Consider the following 16,984-nt stretch of genomic DNA (forward strand, 5'->3'; position numbering starts at 1 on the left):
TGCTGGCAGTGCCTCTGTCACACTGCTGGGGAGGGGACAATGTTAAATAACCACGTGCAGCACCACAACAGCAGCAGCAGTGTTGTTAAGCAGCCTGTGGCTGGGCACTGAGGCACACAAGCACTGCAACTGAAATGGGAATGTGAATCCTGCCCCTCCTCTGCTGGGCCCTGCCCTCTCCAGCCCCTGGTCTCACAGCCCTTCTCCCCTCCTGCCTCTTCCACCCTGCTTCTCTCCTTTGTCCCTTAACCGTGGTGGCATTCGCTTTCAGAGGGGGTCAGAGATGTGCCTCCAGTGAGGAGTGGGCTGCCAGAGGGGTTCTCAGTGGGCTCTCAGCATCTGTCCTCTTCCTCCAGCTGCAGGGAAGTCTGCGAGGCCTCTGCCACACCGTCCCTGAGCCATGGTCTAGGAAGCACTGGGACCATGAAGGGTTTAGGAGACAACAGAAGCCGCCATCTCTCTGATAACCTGGACTCCCCTCAAGACTCTCTTTATGCCCCCCAGGACAGGAACCCTTATCTCCTCAGCCCCACCGACTCCTTCACCATGGATCCCCGATTCCCGGCCCAGAACACCGTCCACGGCGACTGTCTCCTTCCACTCAACAACCAGATCTCCAACAGCAGCACTTTCCCCCGCATCCATTACAACTCCCACTTTGAGGTCCCGGATGACAACCCTTTTCCGAGCCATGCGCAAGCCACAAAGATCAATCGCCTGCCTGCCAACCTCCTCGACCAGTTCGAGAAGCAGCTGCCCATCCACAGGGACGGCTTCAGCACCCTCCAGTTCCAGCGGAGCGACGCGAAGCACCGCAGCGAGAGCCCGGGGCGCATCCGGCACCTTGTGCACTCCGTGCAGAAGCTCTTCGCCAAGTCCCAGTCTCTGGAGGGTCCCACCAAGGGCAACGTCAATGGGAAGAAGGGGGCAGATGACGCCAAGCAAAACCGCAGGAGCAAGAGCAAGGACCGGGCGAAGACCTCCGAGCCCAAGCGCAGGACCAGGTCCAACATCTCGGGCTGGTGGAGCTCCGATGACAACCTGGACAGCGACACCTGCAGCTACCGCAACCCCATGGGGCTGATGACGCTGGGCCGGCAGCCCGACCACAGCCAGCCAAAGTACTTCATGCACGCTTACAACACCATCAGTGAGCACATGCTGAAATCCTCCAAGAGCAATAATGACCTCAAGGTCACCCCTTGCACCAATATCCCCATCAACAACGACTCCAACTACATCAAGCGGGGCTCCTGGTCCACGCTGACCCTCAGCCATGCCCGGGAGGTGTGCCAGAAGGCCTCCGCCACCATCGACAAAGCCTTGCTCAAATCCAAGTCCTGCCATCAGGACTTGGCCTACCACTACCTGCAGGTGGGTGCCGCGGGGGAATGTGGGGCACTCCGTGCAGGGAGAGCACGGGAGTTCAGGGACATCCTCTCAGTGGGCGCCCATGTGACCTTATCAAACATATCCAGATGGTTCAGCTGCCACATCAGCTCACACTGCCAGGAGAGGGCTGGGGAGGGCCCTGAGAACAGATCCCTACTCCTTCTGCGGGTGCTGATGGGGTCCATCTCCCACAGCTTCAGCACGGTCCCAGCACCCCCAGGCCCTGTGCTGGACCGTGGCAGTGTGGAGGGGACGTGCCATCCCACCTCCTCTGCTAGGTGTGATCCCATTCCTGCAGGCCTCCCACGTGTACCCACTGCCTGCCCAGGCCCTGCAGGTTCTGGGGGACACTCCTGGGCAGGAGGGGATGTAGCTGCCCCATGTGGCTGTTTCCCCTGAGTGCCCACGCAGCCCACAATGCTGAGGGGCCACATCTCACCAGACACAGCTCCCTGGGTGCCCATGAAGAGCCCTGTGCCACCGTCCCTGGGCTGAAGGTCAGCAGCACTAACTAACGCTCCCCCTTATCTCCACGCACCGCAAGGATGTGCCGGCGTGCCCGGCCAGCCCCGCTCTGCCCAGCTTCCCCGGAGCACTGGTAGGACCAGCAGCGCTTCGCTGCGCCCGCGGGGCAGGGCTGGGGCAGCAGCACAGTGCCAGCCCTGCTTGCATGGCCTGCATGGCTGATGCTGGTTTGAAACCCTGGCACCTGCAGCTCCGGGTCTGTGATAGGTTCCAAAAGCAGCGCTGGAGCAGCATGAACGTGGTTGTGCCCTAGAGAGAGGAATGAAGACAAATAAGCCAGGACTGGATGGGGGGAGGAGGGGAGCAGTGTATGTAAATCTGTAGCATCCTTTTAATGCAGAGGTGCTAGGGGCTTCCCTGGCTGTGCCCAGCGGGCTTAGAGGCTTTAAAAAGTGATCATTTATTGAAGCACACTCAGCTTCCAATACCTCGCTGGCCGCAGCTGCAAATCAAATTTCCAAGGGACTGAACTCACTGCATCAGGAACAGCAGCAGGGAAAATGATCTTGGCCTGGTTTCTTTTTCTTTACCCCTGCTCCTTCCAGTTAGGCATTTGAGGTTGAAGAGCTGCAGCCAAGCTCTCCAAGGGCCCCGTTGCCCTCAGGCTGTAGCACAGAGCCCAGCAGGCAGCCCCGACAGCCCCTGGGCTCTGGGGTGCAAGGCTGCCCCGCTCCTTCCCCCCATGTAATGAGCCTCCATTTCTCGACAGCCTGACGCAGGGCTGTGGGCACAGCTGGGTGGCACGGGCCTGGCCAGCAGCTGGGCAGCCCCACCGCTCGGCTGGGAGGACACGGGTGCCCCGCGGAGCTGGGACCAGCCCCTCAGCCCCGGGCCGACCGACGCAGGCAGCGCCCAGGTAGGGATCTTGTTCTGAGGAGGAGCTTCTGCCCGGCTCCCTCCCACTCGGATCCTCCTGGGAACACTGGCCAGGGGCAGTAGCCTGCACTGCCGGGCTTGGAGCGGGCAGGGAGCAGCCAACAGCCATGGCTGGAGGGGCACTGGGGGACACCGGGGTGTGACCAACATCCCCCGTGTCTGGGGCAGGCCCTGTGCTTGGTTCACCAGCCGTTCACAGCCAGAACCAAGAGCCCGGGCACACAGTACCAAAACCACAATGCCTGGTGCCCCCACAAGCCAACAGGTCACAGGTGCTTGGACTCACCTTGTCCCCAGGTGTCCAGTGTCAGCCCCAAAGATCAGGGCACAGGGCTCAGGCACCTCACAGGACAATGGGGTCATGGTATCCCAGCCCTCCTTGGCACAGGATAGGTGGTGGAGAAGTCACCTCTGGAGCTTGTGTGTGGGAATGTCCTTTTGCAAGGTCACATGTCCCTGTCACACGTGGGGACAGGATGAGCCCATTCCCTTCATGTGCTGGGGGAGGAACAGCAGGGATCTGCTGTCCTAGTGCCTGGGGACACAGGGGCCCTGCCCTGCAGCAGAGAGGGCTGCTGCCAGGCAGAAATGCCCAGCGGGTGCCAGGGACATGAGGGAGGGTGAGAGTGGGGTGGGGACAACCAGGACACCCAAGCCTCCAGGCTGGGTAAGCCCCCAAGGCTATTCACCTCTCCTACCCTATTTGAAGGGTCTGGGTATTTGGGGGATTCATCAGGAACTATTGGGGGGTCTGTGTGATGTTTGCAGGCCCTGGAAACACACATACCCAGATGCTGGAGCTGGTGGTCACCCAGCTGCAGGTCCAGCCCTGTCCCATCGGGGTAGGGCTCTCTCGGATCATCCCTAGGATGACACAGCTCCATCCTTAGAGCACAGTCCCCAAGGAGGGAGGCTGTACTCCCCATCCCCTGTCCCCATGGGCCCCATATGCAGCTGAGAGTACAAGGAAAGAGGCTGAGAAGCTCCTTGGAGTGGGAGGTGACCCAGGAAGGAGTGAGCAGGAGCTGTGGATCCAGACAGCACAGAAGGGACAGGCAGTGTGCAGGCTCCAAGGGGACATTACCATTAACCTGATGCATCATCCAGATCAGCCTCACCAACCCCACCTACAGTCAGATCACACCAGAGCTTCCTTACCCCCAGGAGTCCTGAAAATAATTTATAATCCAGAGTGGGTGGCCTGTTCAGTGCCAGCCACTCCACAGTGCTGAGTGCCTCACGCCAGCCCCACCGGGCTGCCACTGAGCAGGAATACAGCCCAGGTCCTTCCCAGAGGGTGCCCTGCCAGAGGGACAGCCTGGCTCCAGCTTGCTTTCTCAAGGACATGGCTGAGCCCATGGCTGAGCCTGTGGGACACAGCCACCGAGGGAGCAGCGCTGTGCCCGCAGCAGTGGAGCCTGTGCATGGCCCATGCAACCCTGGAGTGCTCAGCAGGGCGTTCCTGTGCTGCATGTCAGTGTGTGCAGGTCTGGGCTGCATGGCAGAGCTGGCATTTGTGTGATGGAAACCCTGTTTGCTCCTCGAATCTCTTCCCCCTGACCCGCCCCGAGTGGAGGGAGCGCTGCAGCTCCTTCCAGAGCCCAGGAGTGGAGCTTTCCCCTTCCCCCCCTCTCCACTCTGTTAGTGCTCTAGGGACTGGGGGATGTCCCAAGGGAAGCCTCCCCCCAGTCTCTTCCCTTTCCCCTCCTCTCCGTGCTGGGCTCATGGCAGCAGAGCAGCAGAGCCAGACGGTGCTGCTGGTTGGTGACTGTGCAGCACTTGGTGACAAGGCAGTGTTGTGGCAGCAGTGGAGCCCAGCTCCAGGGGGTGGACACATGCCTGGATCCCACATCCCTGCACCACATGGCACCACACGGACCACAACTGGGCACAAGGAAGGACCCACATGCTGCAGCCCCCAAGTCCCCATAAAGTCTCTGGACCTGGGCATCCTCTTACTCCCTCTCCTTCCACACCACCCAAAGCACGGTGGGCAGAGCCAAGGCAGAGCCAAGCACCTGGGAGAGCAGCAGGAAGGGCAGCAGAGCCCCACCACCTGTGAGGAGCTGCTCTGTGCCTGGCCTGGGTGCCCTCCTGCCCCACTTGGGCATGACACACAGTCTGTGCTCAGAGCCCCAGGTCTCACCTGCCAGGAACTCCACTGCCGTCGAGGGGCTGCACTGGCCACTGTCAGCTCTGTCCTTGATCACAGAACCTGCTTGGGGCTTGTCACCCCCCTCGCAGAGCTTCAGACTGTGGGACAGGTTCTTCACATCCTCCTGCAGAGAAGCACCCCAGAGGACCCTGAACAGCGCCCAAAGGACCTGCACTGCTTTTGCAGGGCCTGGAGGGTGCCTGCTTGTCCTTGCGGGTGTGACACTTAGGAAATACTTGTCTCTCTCTGTCCCACGGGAGCCAGAGCTGTGGGAGTCCTGGTGGACTCCGTGCAGGCAGAGGTGAGACATGCTCCAAAGTGGGGCAGCCGATTCAGAGGGTGTCCTCCCAAGCACCTTCCTTCCCCTTGACTGCTGAACTGGAATGCAGAGCACCTTGAGAGCAGCACCTTGTGTCCTGCTGCCTGGCCAAGGCACAAAGCAGAGGAGAGGCAGGGAGAGGAGGGTTAAGGCAGCTTGGTAAGGACCAGGTGCTGTCATGATGCCCCACGGAGTCTGTTCCTGGCAGAGGGACAGGCAGAGCTGGGGCTGCACCAGCAGAGAGAGATGCACTGGAACTGTCTTTGTGCTGCTGTGCCCAGAGAGTCTGAGTCCAGGAGGCAAATGCAAGCAGCAGTGGCAGAACAGAGCAGCCCCCAGCCCGTGCCCTCGAGCAGTGGCAGCAGAGCAGCTGCAGGATCCTGAGGTCTCGAAGTCCCCACTGTCTGGGCTGAGCTCAGCACCCCTCACTGCCCACACCCTCCAGCACTGGCCCTGCACAGAACAGCCAGGCAGTCCCTGTCCTGCAGTTCCTGTCCTGCATGGCACTCTTGGCTGCTGGCTGGCCCTGCCCTCCTCAGCCAGGGGCTGCAGCCAGCCCTGCCACCATTCACCAGCCCATCCACCCTTCACCAGCCCTGCCTGCTCTCACCAGCCCAGCCACCCTTCACCAGCCCTGCCTGCCCTCACCAGCCCTGCTTGCCCTCTCCAGCCCCATGCTGGCCCAGACCCCACAGGCAGGAGCTGCAGCTCAGCCCATGGAGAAGGGAGGCAGTAAAATGCAGTCTCCAATCTGACCTGACACCAAGGTGATTGATATAAAAGTGATTCTCAGGGTCCTTGTCTCCTTTAGAAAGGGTCAGAGCCAGGCATCCCAGTGACCTGTGGGATCCTTCCAGTGGCAGGGCTCATCTGGAGCCAGCGGGGTCCCTCCTGGCCTCAAGGCCACCAGTACAGACAGAGGCTAGGGCAGAGGCAGCACTCACACCTGGCAGGGAAAGGGTTCTCAGCTCTTGCATTTATATGGCCCTGACGGACGAGGCACAGCCCCTGAGCTGGACAGTGGTGAGAGCAGCCAGCCTAGGAGCCATGGCCAAGCATAAAGATTGCAGGAGCAGAGTGGAGAGAGCTGGGAGAATCCACACCAGCAGCAAGTGAGTGCAGGGAGGCCTGGCCAGTGTGTGTGCCTCACATGGAGGACTCGCTCCACTTCAGTCCCCAGCTGGATCCCAGCCCTGGATCAGCCCTGGCTCTGTTCCACGTCTCCCAGGAATGTGGGTGCTGGGTCATGGGTGCACCCCACACAGGGGCCTATCACCAAAGCAGCCCCAAGGGTGGTTTGGGGTCTGTTCCACAGAGTGGACACATGGAGCACACTGGTGGGACATGGGCTGAGTCCCTGCTCCTTCAGGCAGGAGAAAGCCCTTGGCTCTGTGTGTGGATTGAGCCTGCACCTGGACACAGCCTGCAGCCTGCAGATCTGAACCTCACCTGAAGGTGCTACAACCCAGCAGCATCAGACACAACCTCAGAGTGGCTCTGGCTCCCACAGAAGTCCTGCTAGGAACAGGGATGGGAACAGACACCACAGGGCTCTGGCTCATCACAGCTGCAGCACAGCCCTGTGTGAGCTATGGCTGCTCAGTCCCACGGCTCCCTGGGCAGCTCGGCAGGTCCAGGAGCTCCATCCAGCAGAGCCAAGGTGGAATATCTCATCAGTACCAGCTGTGTTCAGCACAAGACCTGTCACTGCTCCCCATGGCATCCCCAGCTGCTGCTGGAGCAGTCTGGGTGGCCCTGGGCTGCCCTGGCACTGGCATGGCATGGACATTGCTGCATCCTCCCATCTGGCCTGGCTGCTCCTTGGCCATGTCCTCGAGGGGAGGACAAAGGCCAGCAGCAATCCAAGTGAGACAAGACTTGCTCCTGGAAACTTGGGCTTCCCCATCTTTCTCCTGACTTGTCCCACACCACATGTGGCTCATCCTGGTCAGTCCTGGGCATCTTGGCTGTGCCTCTGGTCCGCCCCACAAACCCTTCACAGGATGGGCAGGCAGGATGGCTGCCTACTGTGGCTGCTGAATGCTTCAGGCCTCCCATGGGACCATCAGCTCACTCCTCTCTAGTGAGGGAACAAGAGACCATGTCTGCCTTAAATTATTGTGGAGTTGTCATCTTGATGGCGTTAGAAGTGCTTTTCATGCCCAAGGTGCTGCTCAGCTCCCTGCAGAGAGGCCAGCACAAGGTCTGTGTACACAAGCTGCTCTAGAGGGACTTGTGAGAGCCTGACTTGGTTCCAGAAAGTAATTTCAGCCACTCAGAGTCACATTCAACTGAAAACCTTAAAGAGCCCATGGAGATCTGTGCTCTGAGCCCCAAACCGTGCTCCACCACAGCACTTTTATGTTCAGGGACATGGTCTGTGCGATGAACACCTGCGTCCAGCCCTGTCCCAGTGCCCCACACAGGCCCAGTGAGACCGTCCCCTCCTCCCCTGTTGCGCCTGGCATCGTGCAGCTTGTCCTGGCTGTGTGAGCATGTCTGGGATGGAGATGTCCAGCGGCGGGGAATGGCTGTGATGTGCTAAAACAGAGGCCACCAAAGCAAGGGCTGCCTGGCATGAACTGGTAAGGGCGGGTTGTGAAGGAGCTGTGTTGCTTATTCCCACTGCACTACAGCGGAAGGTCCAACAATCTCCCTGGTTCCCCATGATCCCGCTGGTTCCAGGATCATGGGCCTGTGCCATCCCCCACACCTGCTCACAGTCCCCTTCCTCCTGCAGGTGCCTCACGGGGAGTGGAACAACACGCTGTCCCGGGACAAGGACAGCGAGATCCCGTGCCGGCGCATGCGGAGCGGGAGTTACATCAAAGCCATGGGGGATGATGACAGCGAAGACTCAGAAACCAGCCCCAAACCATCCCCGAAAACTGCAGCTCGGAGGCAGAGTTACCTCAAGGCCACCCAACAGTCCCTGAGTGAGCAGAGCACCACACAAAGGTAACACCGGAGCTCCTCTGGGAGCTCTGCATGGGTCCTCAGGGCCACCCCTGGAGCAGTCTTGGGGTTGCAGCACCCCACAGAGGCCCCGTGTGGCATCAGAGCCCACCAGGGCTCCTGCACCCCAGCTCTAACAGAGAGATGAGGAGACAAGTGGGAGAGGAGAAGATGTGGCTCTCCATCCTGTTGATTCCCAGTAGCCCTGGCATTAGGGGCTGCTTCAGGTCCCTGTCCCCTCAGCCATGAGGAGAGCACTCCTCTGATGGAGCTGTGGGGATTTCCTCTCCAAGCATCTTCTGCTCTGGGAGAATGCAGAGATCCCAACGCCAAGACGCCTCTTGGCCGTGGAAGCTGCTCACCCAGCATGGCTGAGGACATTTGGCCTGCTGGGACAGTGTCTGGAGCTGCTCTGCTCCAGAGGTGTCCAGGAACCTTGTGACCAGCCAGAGAGTTATCACACTGGGCTGGATGATATTCTGAGGAGCTGAGGGGTTTGACACCTGGTATTGAGGGAGGAAGACCCACAGTGGTTTGAGCCAGACAAAGCCAGGGAAGCAGAGCAGAAGCTTGGCTGGGCCAGAGGCTGGTCCTGCAGGACGGGCTCTCAGTGACTTGGGCACTGATGCGGTGCAGTGTCCTCAGCAGCTGCTCCACATTCCAGGACAAGGCACCTGGGGGCTGTCAGTGCTCCAGATGCTGCAGCTCAGGCAGTTGCCAGTGGTACAGAGGGGCAGGGAGAAGCAGGAGCCACTGGGGATGAACTGCTGGGGCTCAGCAGGCAGAGGGAAGTGGGGTGCAGGCAGTGTGGAGACGCCTCGCAGAGCCTGCACATTAAGACCAGGTGCTGCCTTCTGCTGGGAGACAGTGTCAAAATCAGCTGTGGGGAGCCCTGGGAATGCCTGCTCTGGATCCGTCCCTGTTCTGAGCCTTCACATCCACCTCGGGGGAGCAGGGTGGGGTCCTGGAGTCTCTGGTGAAAAATACCCACCTAGAGAGGCTGGGCTCCTTCTGCCCTGGGCACCGTCCATCCAGACCATGTCCGTGGGGATGTGGCCTGCCCTGGGCGCTGGGCTCAGCCAGAGCCGGGACAGTGCTGGGAAAGGTCTGGGGAGCCGGGACAGCGGGGACGCGGCCGCGGGGCTCCGGGCAGGGCTCGGCCCTACAGGAGCGCTGCGGGGCAGGACCCTGCGGGACCCCGTACGGGAATGGACCCGGAACCGGGGATAGGGCATGGACTAGAGCCGGAACCGGGGATAGAGCAGGAGCTGGAGCCGGAGCTGAAACCAGGGATAGAGCCGAGGACGGAGCCGGGAATAAAACCGGGAATGAAATCGGGGCCGGGGATGGAGCAGGGAATTAAACCGGGCACGAAGCCGGAGCCGGGAGCGGAGCGCGGCCGCCACCTGGTGTCCGGCCCTGGCCACCCCCGCAGCCCCGAGCACGGCACCGAGGGGCCCCGGCTGCGGCCGGGACGGGGACCCGCAGGGACAGACAGAGCCAGGGCAGGGCACAGAGCCGTGCCTCTGCGAGGGTCTCTGCCCCTCCACGGGCTGTTGGCAGCTCTGTGCTGTCCCCGTGGGCAGGCGGGCTGAAGGCCGGTGGGTGGCACAGGGACACTGCCCAGGACATGGCTGGCTCACGGTGTGAGCTCAGGGAGAAAACCCTCAGTGTGAGGGAAAGCCGGCAGTCAGCAGAGAGCCCAGCGCTGGGGGTGTCACATGGCCCTGGGTCCCCAGGTGGCCCCATGCTCTCCTCCATCTTCCCTGGCAGAAGGGACAATTCCCTGCTCCCATCCTGCTGCGGGATGGACACTGCAGAGTCCTTGTGGGATGCCCACATGCTGCACAGGCCCTGCCGTGCCCTCAGCTCTGCTGGCCCCAGGCAGGTGACAATCAGCCTCTGTACCCAGGGCCCTGGCAAATGTGGGGGATGCGGTACCATGAGGGCCTCTGTTGGGATCACAGGCAATTCCAGAGGGAGAGGCCCCACAGCTCTCCTGGGCTACTGTGGCTGATGATGTCCCCCACCGTGTACCTGGCCTGTGACCAGGACTCCTTCACACAGGGTGAAGTTGTGCAACAGAGCCCCACGGGAGCCCCATCCTTCCCCATCCCTCCCAGCCCCCTTGTGCCTGGGTCTCAGCTGAGGGCTGGGCTGGGTCAGGTTCAGTGAGAGCCCTGCTCTCCTGTGCAGAGCCTGCTGCTGTGCCCCACCATGTAGTGGCAGTTTCTCCCAGCAAAGCTGTACTGGGATCCCCTGCTGATCCCCTGCTCATGCAGCACTGTCATTTCAGCTAGGCTCCCATTGGACTCCTTCCAAATAATCTTTTGGGTTCCTCTATACAAATGTAAATGTATGTATCTTGCAGTTGTTTCCAATTGAAAAGTCCACAAAATACAAGTTAAAAGTAATTTCTCCCCCTGCCTGTCCCCCCTTTTCCAGCAATCCAGGCAGTGCTATGACTGGAGGCTGGCACAGATCCCACATGCTCCCTGGGGCTCAGCTGGACCAACTTGGCATCTGCAGTGCATTCCTGGGGGCAGCAGGACCCAAAATCTTGCTGCTCTCTTTCCACTGCACCTCACAACCCTTTCCCTGTGTGCAGTGCCCCAGCCAGGGGCCAGCAGGGTGAGGAAGCTCTGCCTTCTCCAGGAGCCGAGCAGTGCCCAGCATCAGCTCCATGCTGCCACGCCTGCTGTGCTGGTGCCTGTGCCTGGCAGAGGGGCTGTGGGCAGGAGTGGTCTGGCTGTGGGTAGGGGTGGTCTGGCTCTGCTCCAGCACTGCTCCAGCACTGCCCCAGCACTGCCACTGCCATGAGGACACCCTCACACCCTCTCTCTGCTGGCAGGAGCCTGGACCGCCTGGATTCTGTCGAGATCCTCCTACCTCCAAAGTTCCCCACCTGGGAGGAAGAATACAACCAGATCTCTGACAGTGTCAACGAGTCCAGCTGCATCAACCAGGTGAGGTGCTGAAGTGCTGACCCACTGTGCTGGCACACCTAGCGAGGGAGGAGGCCAGCTCAGGGGAGAGGGAGCATCTTCTTCCCTCTTCAAAACAAGGCACTGGCTGTGCTCCAGGAACTGCACAGGCTGTTCCCTGGCAGCTTTACCAAAGTGTCATGGCCAGCTCTTTAATCAGGATTCCTATTAGACCGCCTTCCTGCAGCTTTTCCTCCTCTCACACTGCTGGAGCAGCCAAAATCCCTCTGCCACAGGTATGGTAACCCAGACCTGAGAGTGCCTCACAGGTGCCTCACAGTGCTGGGGGAAGCTCAGGGCTGCTCTGGGTGCAGGGTCTCACTGCGTCACCACCCAGAACCATCTTCAAGGCTGTTCAACCTTGCTGAAAGCCCCTCATGTCCACTGGGTGGGTCCAGCACCAGGGCCAACCTCCCCTGGTGGTGTCCAGCCTGGGACCCCACAGAGTCACCAGGAACAGTCACCCTGCTCAGCTCAGGACCTCACCCCTCACGCAGCAGAATGGACCCAGGAACAAGGTGTCCGTAGTTGGAGAGGCTGTCCTGCCAGCCAGCTGGAGATGTCTCTTTTGGATATTCCTGGGCCCCATGGCAAAGCCTAGGATGCCTGTGAGATGCTGGCAAAGGGTGGTAAACCCCTTGCCACAAGGTGGGCTCATGCTTCAACCACAACATTTGGGATGTAGTTGATACAAAATGGGTCTAACTTTCTACACTGTGGTTGTGGGATTGCTCTGGAGCTCCTTGGGGCTGGGATTGCTCTGGAGCTGCCTCCCAGGCTGGGAGATAACCAGTGCCAGGATGAGCCTTTGCAAAGGTGCTGTATGCTCTTCTCAGCCCTTCCACCGCAGGGCAGCGATGGCTCCACAGCTTTGCCCAGCGAGCCCCATCACCCTGGGCCTCTGTTCCATCTGTTCCTGTGTTTCTGCATGGGCAGCACCCACACAGCTGCTCTGTGTGTGCAGGGGGGACAGAGCAGCGGGGTGGGCATCAGGAGCCCCGGGGTGAGGGGTGGGAAAGGGCATGTCCTGCCTGTGTTCCCATCCAGGTGTAGGGGGCTCTGAGCCCCTTGGCTGGAGTCTTCTGCTGTCCCAGCGCGGTCAGAGCCCTTGGAGGGGAGCTTGGGGGAGCAGAGGCATTGCTGGGCATTCCTGTTCCCTGTGGTCAGTCCTGTCCCTTGTGCAGCAGCAGCAGCAATGTGCTGGGTGTTTCAGTGCACAGAGGGGTCAGGACCGTTGTGTCCTCGTCCTTTGCGTGTCAGTCCGTGCTGAAGTCTGCAGGAGACCATGGGTCTGTGCTCTATCCGTGTCTAGAGCAGCTTCCAGGAGCTGAGTGCAACACCTCCATGGAGACATCAGGAGGGTCTGCCAGGATGCGTGTGCCAGGAGTGTGCCAGGAGCTGTGCAGGCAGCCAGCCCAGAGCCAGACTGGTGGCACTGGGATTGCTGGGGGCACATCAACTGCGGGGGGCTGCTGCCACCACGTGCACTCTGCCACTGTCCCCTGAAAATCACAGAGCTCAGCTGCAGCTGGTTGGGATTGAGACGCCTTCCACAAAAGGCCTTGCACGTCTATTGATCCAGGATGGAGCTGGTTCATCCACCTCTGCATGCTGGTCTCCTCCATCCCAGTGCCAGAGGCAGTTCCTGCCCTGCCCTCACTTTTGTGTGACCTCCAACACCTTCCTTGTGTGTCCAGCCAGACCCCAGGGTCTTCCCACATGGAAACAGCCCCAACTCTGACAGACAAGTCCCCTCTGCCTGGTTTTGTCCCCACCCAGCTGCACTGTGCAGCTCTCTGGCAGTCCGGGGATCACCAGGTGTGTGTGTCAGCACCTCCTGTCACACCAAGGGGGACAGAGCTGGTGACCCCAGCACTGCCAAGCCCCACTATGAGCTGTGCCCTATGCAGGAGGGCCAGGCCCATTCCCAGAAGAGGGAAGAGCCAAGTCCCTTCCCTCGTGTACACTTTGATCCTGGATGCTTCCCGAGAGGGGTCATCCTGGGCAAGCGGTGCCAGGCAAAGCCCCGAGGGTGGAGAGGAGGAGGAGGCAGCCATGCCCCACGGGCAGCGCAGTGTCTGTCGGGGGTGTATGCCAAGTGTATGCCATGTCTTTGCTCTGCTGGGGAGGCAGAACAGCTTCTGTGTGGCTTCTTCTGGCAGGGGAGACAGCAGCAAGGTGGCCAGCCCAGCCCTGAGGCTGAAGGACAGCTCCCCCCACGGAGCACCCAGACTGCCCACGCCCCTGGCTCCGTGGGCTGTGAGGTGCTGGCCGGTGCTGAGGGCCACCCAGACGTGCTCAGTGGGAGCCATGGCCACCTTGTCCAGCTGACCCTGTGCGCAGAGGGTGTCCCAGCACGGTGTGTTCCCCGTGCCCCCAGTGGGTGTACATGGATGTGGTGCACACAGCAGGCTGAATGCTCAGCAGCTTCTCCCGTGGCTGAGGTGTCCTGTGGAGCTTTGCCGTGTCCGTGCCACTGTCTGAGGGGCCTGTGTGGCCTCACTTGGCATCTTACGAGCTCTGCAGTTTGTACTGAAGTGTCAGCAGCCGTGGCCCCAGGGGATGGGCCCCCTGCTCCCCTTGTCCTCAGTCCCTGTGCAGTGACTGTCTGTGTGAGGGGCTCCTCTGTTCTTGGCCTTTAACCTTCTCCAACTCTTTCTTCCAGATCTTTGGACCCCCCTCACTTATCCCTCAGATATTTACCCATGGAGAGCAGGTATTGTCCCGCTGGCGTTTCTCTCATCCTTCCTCATGGAGCTTTCTGGGGCCAGCCTGGACACCCATGGCAGGGTGTGAGGGGTCCTCCCATGCCCCGGCCAGTGGCAGGAGGAGAAGGAAAAAGAGGAGAAGACAGCACTCCTGACCCAGGCACTGCAAGGCAGCTGGAGAGCTTGAGTCCTTGTCCAGCAGGGGTCTAGGGACCATCAGCTTTAGGGGGAAAGCAGATGAACTTCTTAAGCCAAACCTTGTGGAGCTCAGATGCCAGTGCTGGGCAGAAACAATGTCCTTGTGTGCCAAGAGAAAGAAAGGGCCAGGAGAGATGGATGTGGGCAACAGGGCCAGTCTCAGCATCTCTCACCTATATTTCAGAACAGTCTGCTCTGGCCTGGGTCTGGTTTGACCTGGCTGAGCCTCTCCCAAAACCAAGTTTGCCCAGCAGCTGCCAGGGGAGAGCAAGGCAGGGCTGTGGACAGGAAGGAGGAAGGTAGGGGCAGTGGGAGAGCTGCCCCTGCCCTGCTCACCCCTGGCCACAGCTGAGCCCTGTCCTGGCCCTCGCCAGGGATGGGGCTGGGGTGGGTTCTGAGACCCACCCTCGGCAAGTGTGGGTGCTGTCCCCCAGCCCACATCTGTCCCCTGCTGTCTCCCCATGTTGCCCCCTGAGGAGCAAGCTTGTACTGGAGGGGTCTCACATTGAGGCCCTGGCAGAGGCTGGACGGGGATTTTGGTCACACGTGCTCTCACCAGGGGGACTGCTGAGTCCTGCTGGCACAGGCACTGTGCTGGTAAGTGTCCCCTCCACGAGCAGGGACCCTGTCACCTCCAAGGAGGAGCCTCTCTTCCCTCTCTCAGCAGAGAGCCCCGAGCACCCTGTGCCCCAGCAGCACTGACCTCTACTGACCTCAGACCACTGACCTCAGACCACTGACCTCAGACCACTGACCGCTGACCACCGCACCTCCCGTTCCCCCTGCCGTGAGCGGGACCACGCAGGAGCAGCCAGAGGGCGCGGAGCAGGAGGGAGGGCAGGGCAGGGCAGGGCTGCCGCCGGCAGGGGCTGACTGGGGCTGCCCCTGTCTCCCTGCAGGCACCCGAGCCGGAGCTGGGGGAGCAGTACGAGCCCGTCTGCGACTCCACCTACAGCGAGGCCGAGTCGGCGGCTGCAGAGGTGCTGGACCTGCCTCTGCCCAGCTACTTCCGATCCCGGAGCCACAGCTACCTCCGCGCCATCCAGGCGGGCTGCTCCCAGGAGGACGACACGGGCTCCGTCCGCTCCATCTCCCCGCCGCCCACGGGCAGCCTCAGCGGCAGCAGGACCTTGCCCACCAACAGCAGTGAGTGCAGCGGCGTGCGGGGACGGGCGGGAGGCCGGCGGGGCTGGGGGACCTGGGACTGCTGTCACTGCCCGGGGGCTGCCGAGCATGCAAGGCACTGGGCTCGAGTACCTGCACCCCCAGCCGTGGTTGTCCACGATTTGTGGGGGCTTGCTCTGTGCCTGAGGATGGGCAGCAGCTGGATGTGGGTGCTGGAATGGCAGACGGGCTCTGGGTGATGTGTCAAAGGAGGTGTGACCAGTAGGTCAAGGGAAGAAATTCCCCCTGCTCTACTCTGCTCTCATGAGACCCTCCTGCAGAGCAGCCTCCAGCTCTGGGCCCTTAACACAACAGAGACCTGGAACTGCTGGAGCAACTCCAGAGGATGCTGCAGAGATGCTCCAAGGGCTGGAGCCCCTCTGCTCTGGAAACAGGCTGAGAGAGGTGGGAATGTCCAACCTGGAAAAGAGGAGGCTCCAGGAAGATCTTAGAGATGAGGTGCCTGCACAAGGTGCCCAGAGCAGTTGTGGCTGCCCCATGCCTGGAAGTGTCCAAGGCCAGGTTGGACAGGGGTTGGATCAACCTGGTCTAGTGGAAGGTGTCCCTGCCCAGGGCAGGGGTGGGACTGGATGAACTTTAAGGTCCTTGCAACCCAAACCATTCTGTGATGTGATCTGTGATGACCCATAGAGAGGCCCCAACATCCCTGGCTGGGGCGTTCAAACAGGTCTTGCACCGAGTTTCAAGGCACTAACAAGCCTCCCCAAGCCCCAGAGCCCAGCATCCCTGTGCTGAGCCAAGGCAGCATTTCCATGATGCTCCAAGTCACTTGATGTGCATCACTTTGCATCATTTTCTCCAAGGCAGCCTGTGCCCTTCCCAGCTCTGGCCAGCCCCAGTGCTCCAGATGGGGCTCAGGTGTAGCACAAGGTGTGAGGAGTTAAGAGGTTCCATTCTGGGGATAATTTTGGGAACTGGTTAGCAGAGGTGATACCTTGGTTTTCCTTACCATGGTGGCGCCTGTACATGGTGCAAGGCAGATGCCAGAGCAGGCAGGAGGAATCCAGAACCTCCCCAGGGTTGTCTGTGGTGGCAGCATGTCCCATTCCCACAGGGATGCCAGGGTCAGGCCCAGCAAGACAGTGCCCCTCAGCACCAGCTCTGGCATCAAGGGGAGTTCAGAGCAGCCTCAGCTCATCTGCTGTGGGCAAAGGTGCCAGAGCAGTGAGTGGGCTGTCAGTGGCAGACAGCACATCCCAGCTCTGGGGAGTGGGGAGTGGGGAGGAGGCACCAGCAGCCTTCCTGCCTGGTCCAGGCCTTTGTCCCCAGAGATATGGGCATGGCTGAACATCTCCCTTCAGTGGTCTGAGCTGCAGAGGCATCCCAGTCAAGGATGAGGCAGGAACTGGAAGATCTCCCCTGGGAGGGATGGGCCTGTTTGCTCAGCCCTGTCCCTCCTTCCTGCCACCCTCTGTGCCTCTGCCACCCTCTTCTGAACTGCACTCCTCCCACCTGGCTGCTCCTCTCCCACAGCCCTCTCCCTGCTGGCTCAGCACTGCTGAGCTCGGTGTTGCCACAAGTCTAGGCTGACACCGGGCAGCAGCAGCAGGCACGGCACAGAAGGGGCTTCCAAAATGCCTGGGTGCCACCTCTCTCTGACATGAGCCAGCACAGTTCTTCTGGATCCCAGAGCATCCCCCAGCCCTTCACATTGGCTGTTGGGGCTTGGGGAGGGGAAGAGTTTTGG

General features: G+C 60.8%; 1 protein-coding gene across 1 annotated transcript in view; it reads left to right on the plus strand.

The window, feature by feature from the left end:
- The first annotated feature begins 356 nt into the window (after nt 1-356).
- DLGAP4 (DLG associated protein 4) overlaps nt 357-16,984 on the plus strand; it is a 61,724-nt gene continuing 45,096 nt past the window's right edge. Inside the window, exons 1-4 of the mRNA XM_063404738.1 lie at nt 357-1,374; nt 8,008-8,225; nt 11,074-11,188; nt 15,012-15,258. Of these exons, the coding sequence (XP_063260808.1) occupies nt 424-1,374; nt 8,008-8,225; nt 11,074-11,188; nt 15,012-15,258 (1,531 nt within the window). The 5' untranslated portion in view covers nt 357-423. The remainder of the gene's footprint in view (nt 1,375-8,007; nt 8,226-11,073; nt 11,189-15,011; nt 15,259-16,984) is intronic.

Source organism: Prinia subflava, chromosome 8, assembly GCF_021018805.1.
Source record: "Prinia subflava isolate CZ2003 ecotype Zambia chromosome 8, Cam_Psub_1.2, whole genome shotgun sequence".
Taxonomy (NCBI): Eukaryota; Metazoa; Chordata; class Aves; order Passeriformes; family Cisticolidae; genus Prinia; species Prinia subflava.